The sequence below is a fragment of the Aplysia californica genome, unplaced genomic scaffold, assembly GCF_000002075.1.
Source record: "Aplysia californica isolate F4 #8 unplaced genomic scaffold, AplCal3.0 scaffold00092, whole genome shotgun sequence".
NCBI classification, from domain to species: Eukaryota; Metazoa; Mollusca; class Gastropoda; order Aplysiida; family Aplysiidae; genus Aplysia; species Aplysia californica.
This window is the reverse complement of record NW_004797362.1, coordinates 986088-992159: the sequence shown is the minus strand read 5'-3', so window position 1 is coordinate 992159 and position 6072 is coordinate 986088. Positions and strand designations below refer to the sequence as shown.

Genomic DNA, 6072 nt, shown 5'->3' with positions numbered 1-6072 from the left:
CCAGTGAGAATAGTGCAGTCTTGTGGCTATTCTCACCCGGTGCGCGTTCACCAAATTTTGCGTTCACCCTAAACCACAGAATTCTACACTGTGATAACAGAAAAATTGTAGAATTCTGTGCCGTGAACAAACGTTCCATTACAACTGTAACCTACTAAAAGCGTAAAATTTTGTCTGTGGGCAGTGGAGAGAGAAAGAGAGAGGAGTAGCGCGAGAATTTCCGGGCAAAACAAAATGGCGACCCGCGTAGTTCGGCTCGATTCGAAAAGTTAAATAGCCGTAGCATCTTTGTAGACAACCAAATTAATTTACTTTTTTTGTGTTTTAACATCATTTTTTAACTTTGTTTTGGTCAATTTGATCGTCCACACCGATAGACAGTATTCAGAAAGAGAGAGAGAGAAGAGGGGAGGAGTTGATCTTGCGAGAACTTCCGGGCGGGTGAGAATAGCCACTTTCATATTATATAGATCTATAATTATAGTATGGCCACCTCTAGAATAGTGCAGGCGAGTCTTGTGGCTATTCTCACCCGGTGCGCGTGTCAACAAATTTTGCGTTCACCCTAAACCACAGAATTCTACACTGTGATAAGAGAAAAATTGTAGAATTCTGTGCTGTGAACAAACGTTCCATTACAACTGTACTTGTAGCCTACTAAAAGCGTACAATTTTGTCTGTGGGCAGTGGAGAGTGAGAGAGTGAAAGAGAGAACAAAACAAAATGGCGACCCGCGTAGTTCGGCTCGATTCGAAAAGTTAAATAGCCGTAGCATCTTTGTAGACAACTAAATTAATTTACTTTTTTTGTGTTTTAACATCATTTTTTAACTTTGTTTTGGTCAATTTGATCGTCCACACCGATAGACAGTATTCAGAAAGAGAGAGAGAGAAGAGGGGAGGAGTTGATCTTGCGAGAACTTCCGGGCGGGTGAGAATAGCCACTTTCATATTATATAGATCTATAATTATAGTATGGCCACCTCTAGAATAGTGCAGGCGAGTCTTGTGGCTATTCTCACCCGGTGCGCGTGTCAACAAATTTTGCGTTCACCCTAAACCACAGAATTCTACACTGTGATAAGAGAAAAATTGTAGAATTCTGTGCTGTGAACAAACGTTCCATTACAACTGTACTTGTAGCCTACTAAAAGCGTACAATTTTGTCTGTGGGCAGTGGAGAGTGAGAGAGTGAAAGAGAGAACAAAACAAAATGGCGACCCGCGTAGTTCGGCTCGATTCGAAAAGTTAAATAGCCGTAGCATCTTTGTAGACAACTAAATTAATTTACTTTTTTTGTGTTTTAACATCATTTTTTAACTTTGTTTTGGTCAATTTGATCGTCCACACCGATAGACAGTATTCAGAAAGAAACAGAGAGAGAGAGAAGAGGGGAGGAGTAGATCTTGCGAGAACTTCCGAGCGGGTGAGAATAGCCACTTTCTTATAGTATAGGCCTACCAAAGATTGTTCGTATACAATATGGTTCAAGCGGTCCAAAAAATTGTCCGCAGTAAATATTTATATAAAGAATGCTACAATTCCAAACAGTTTTTCGCTACAGATATGACGTGTTGCCTATGAAGGGTGCTGCTCTTAAACGTAATGTGTTGTGTTCACTCGTGTGCTGTCTAGATCTAGATCTAGATCTACGGAGGGTTATTGATAACGACACATAGAACTATTAGAACTGGCATCTGCGGTGGTCACTGTCACGACCAATAATGTACCGACACTGGCAGGCCCCTTAATGTGTGTGATTCCATAATTTACATGTAATATCCTGTCCTTTAAAAAAAAAAATTACGCACATTTAGGGTTAAAACAGCCAATCTTCTTCGGACAGGTGGACACACGCCCTTATTTGTTAATGTTTGTTGTTTATCATGGGCTGTTCTAATTTTGATTTCATTCTGTTGTGAAACCTTTCTTTTTCACGTTTTTACACTTATCTAAAAATCTCTAGACTAGCTCTTGAAAATTGAAATAGATATAGACCCAAAAATTTGCTCCTGTGTGTGTGTATGTGCGTGTGTGAGTGTGTCTGTGTGTGATAGTAAGTGTGTAAGTGGAGAGTGAGTGTGTGTGTGTGTTTGTTTTTTGGGCTTTATTTCAGCCTTCATTCAGTAACAGTTCGAAGTATACAAAAATACAAACACAGGATCCATTCACTCCAGGGCTCACGAGTCGTTCATCTTTTTCAGTTTCACTCATTCATTCAATTCCCGTGTTCTCTCCCGCGGTTCATCCCCATCCGCATGACTTTCACACCCAACCCCCTCCCTCCAGGCATACACAAAGAAAATTTCACTCATTCCCTTGCACCCTGCGAACCATGGACAATAATATAGGCAAAACACTGCCTAAGCTGCATTATTTTCGTTCGTGAGCTGTGGACCAGGCCAGGGGGGTCGGTGTTGCTGTCGCCTGTGGATACACTCGCACATTCTTCCTTTCACCCGCTCTTTCACTCACACTGTCTCTCCATCCACAGCTCAGCTCGTCATACGTTCAAAAGTTGCCCATTGGTCATGTTTGTTTAGTTAGTGAAACTTAGTGTGTGTATAAGTTTGTGTGTGTACATGTGCATGATGGTGGTGGGTGTGTGGTGGGTTTTACTGAAGGTTGTCTGTAGGCGGGCTTGCCATGCGGTGTTCCTTCCCCCAGACCAGAGGCAGAATGAAATTTGGCGCTGAACTCTCGCAATAAATAGGCAAAACATCACGAGACCGGAAACCGTTCGGAGAAATAAAGATGGGCACTATTTCTCAGAACGTTTGGAGAAATAGTCACTTCCTAAAATTAAAGTTTTGGATAAGGCCTAAATAGTCTGGTCCAAGAGTCTTTTTTGAGGCTTAGTGTTTTCCGAGATTCTCTGTCCAAGTGTATTCTTAAGAGGAGTTAACACTCGCATGCTACTGGCTACTGGATTGCTAACAATAACAACATAAGATAGATACAATGTGGACCCAATGTAGATCTAGTTTTGGAGGCATTCTCCGGTTTGGGCCCCAAGAGTACTGGAATATCGATACTGATTTAAATACTGGGTATCAAGTTTTATTTGAAAGAGAGCTAGAGTAGAGATGTGCTGCTATTTTTCAGTTCAAAATGAGCAGTGAAATTTCACTTGTTTTCAACAAGGGGAGTTTCAGGAGGGCATGTCCCCCTGACCTAATAAAAGTATGGGGGGGGGGAGGGGGTTCAGGTTTAACTGACCATAATTTGATGTTTTGCCATTATTAGCCCTGGTATTTCCTCTGGCTCTCCGCGCGTCAAACGTAGCAGTGGCACATGTTTCCAAACAGAAGTAATAGGTGAAGCCAAAACCCACGCACATATATTGGAAACATTGTCATATGCTCAACAGCACTTGGCGCTCAGAGCATCAGAAGTGTATTTTTACCCTTTTCCTGCTCTTTCGATGCGGAAGTGGTTGTAGTTTCTAAAAACAGTACCCTCGTTGCACGTACTGCGGTAATGGAACAAACCACCACCACCACCCCCTCCTCTGAACTAGAAAAAAGACCATAGGGATTGTATCAAAGGTTGTCAGCGGGAACAGTGCCATGGCCATGTCATATGCTGCGCAGCACGAGTAACAGTTAGTTAACTGTACCCATAACTCAAACCCTTCCCTTATTACCCAGATCCGGGAATTGTGAACAAAACATGCAAATCTGAATACATTATTGAAGATTGTGACTACCAAAAAAAGTTTTTTCGCCACTCTTGGGACAATGGCCCATCGCATGGGTCAGCACAGTCTTTGTCGTCGGTGCATGTATCTGATTCTTCCTTCTAGCTGCTAGCATTGATTGGAGTTTTTTTTTCCATAATTATAAGACATTAACGATGGGATGAAATTGTGTGAAATTCTGCTGTTTTTGTCCTATTCGGTAGTGTGTGTATATAATTGATTTGATTAATGAATATAGGAAAATTGTCAAGTGTCATCAGTGCAGTTGGGATGCGCCCTGTGACTCTAAAAGTCTGTGCTTTTCCTGTGATGAAAAAAAAGATATACCAGTTCTGCTGCTGAACACTGTGACTGATTGCTTTTTCTGAGAAACAGCACACCGAGATACTATTAGAGCATTTCCCTATGTTCATTTGTTTAAGAAAAGTCATAAAGTACATTTAGTTACTCAGTAATAGGACTAGGTTAGCTCTAGGGAGGGTGGGGCATGGTATTATGACTAGAAAAGAAAGTGCACCCAAGTTTTATATTTTACTATGAACATTCTCATTCTGGAATTTCTTATAAATATTTTAGGTTAATAATTTAGAAGGGCTTCCCATAACGAGCAACCTCTATAACAAAATCTAGAGGAAAAGCGCCCGCCTGGCCCCCATTAGTACTGTTGTTTACGCTTAGTTGTGGCCACAATGTTTGTCTCTCTTCAAGCATTTGTGTTATATCATTACAGAAACATAGTGCCCAGAAATCTCTCCAAACTGGTGGAGACGCACACTGAGGCGGATACAAAAGCTTGAGGAAGCATGGAGAACAACAACGCTATTGCCACGCAGGGCCCTGACGACGAGGCCAAGATTGAGAACGTGAAGCCCACGGCGGAGGAAGAGTCCCCGGAGAAGGAGAGGAGCAGCCCACCTCGTAGGCGGCCCTACCGCAGGGAGATTCGTCCAGAGGATGGTAGGTTGAACTGGGTTTGGGGTTTCGTTGGCATGTTTTTCACCCACCCCCTTGAAATACTGATCAGTAGGTGGCTGTGATTTGTCTTTCAGTTTCTGTCTGAGCAACGTGGGGAATTATCTGTACAGAAAGGCAAAAATATCTATCTGGGGGGGTTACTTTATATCTGGCTGTGCTTGTTCTGTGATGAAAATTTTTTATACCAGTTCTGCTACTGAATACTGTGAATGATTGCTTTTTCTGAGAAATGAGCACGTCAACAGAGTTATTGGATTGAGAATCAATATTTATCACATAATCTTTATTCTTTTGTACCCTATGTTATGTATATGGAGATTGATATTTTCTTTTTGTGTTGACATGTCACCTTGTGTGCCTAAGCAGCATGTGTGTGCCTTATTTGTCGTTTGTTCCTGTCTTTTTCCACAAGTTTCTGGCAAAACGTTACTGTTTTTATTGTGCTGACTTACCATAAACTGCAATTGTAACATTATCTTGTAATTTTTACCTTTTTTATTTATTTTTCTACAGAAACTGGAAAGTGGGCCATCCGTCGCAAGATCTGGGATCATTTGGAAGAAAATAATCTTGTAAATGCTCCAAGACCTTGCAGTTATCGCATCCCTAACTTTGAGGTAAGTTTTTTTAACGTCTAAGGGGATTTCTAAGCTTGTTTTTTAAAAAACTTTTCAGTAACTGTCACATGTTTTTAGATTCCTTGGACAGTTGGAGGGCGTCACTTGCTAGTCCTACTTCTTTACTTTCCCTCTATCAGAGATGCCAACCAGTACGATTTTATGTATTTTAGTACGATTTTTTGCAGAAAATACGCGAATACGACTTTTCATGAAAAAATACGCATCCTGGAATGCGAAAAATACGAGATTGAGTAAACCTAGCAATGCCAATCGCCCGCTGCGCCTTGTGCCGGAAATCGGCCTCCGCGCGAGGGGTATTTTTTGGGCCGCTCGGAATCAGAAGTGACTCTCTTTTAAGTATAGTTACGGGAAAACTCCTGGACGAAAATAAATGAAACTCGGCAACCAACCAGAGGAAAGGTTAAACTAACGACATGCCAGCGTACAATCCCGAACGATTACTAGAACCGGAGATATTGCCGTGTTTGTGCGAATTTCCTCTGCGGTTCGAAAACTAAGCGGAGCTGCGGGTTGATCGCCGACCACACAAGCGCCCCACATGTCTTCTTTATTGCTGTAAAATTTCAGATCTCTGCGTTTAGTAGATTTTCCGTACCAACTTGAAATTACCACCCACCCATTGATAAAACACTAGATCTAGAAACTTAATCGCGCATTCCAAACGCGAGGTGCCGGCATGCAAGAGGCGTGTGATCGCTAGGCGGCATGTGATTGGCTGCCTATAACCAAATGGGTCACCGATGACTACATCGCGGGT

General features: G+C 41.9%; 1 protein-coding gene across 3 annotated transcripts in view; it reads left to right on the top strand.

The window, feature by feature from the left end:
- Positions 1-6072, top strand: part of LOC101863253 (methenyltetrahydrofolate synthase domain-containing protein) — a 33751-nt gene that overhangs the window by 4380 nt on the left and 23299 nt on the right. For all 3 annotated transcript variants that reach the window (XM_005094959.3, XM_013080597.2, XM_035968862.1), the window contains exons 2-3: positions 4430-4656; positions 5188-5291. In XM_005094959.3, coding sequence (XP_005095016.1) covers positions 4503-4656; positions 5188-5291 — 258 coding nt within the window. In that variant the 5' untranslated portion in view covers positions 4430-4502. The remainder of the gene's footprint in view (positions 1-4429; positions 4657-5187; positions 5292-6072) is intronic.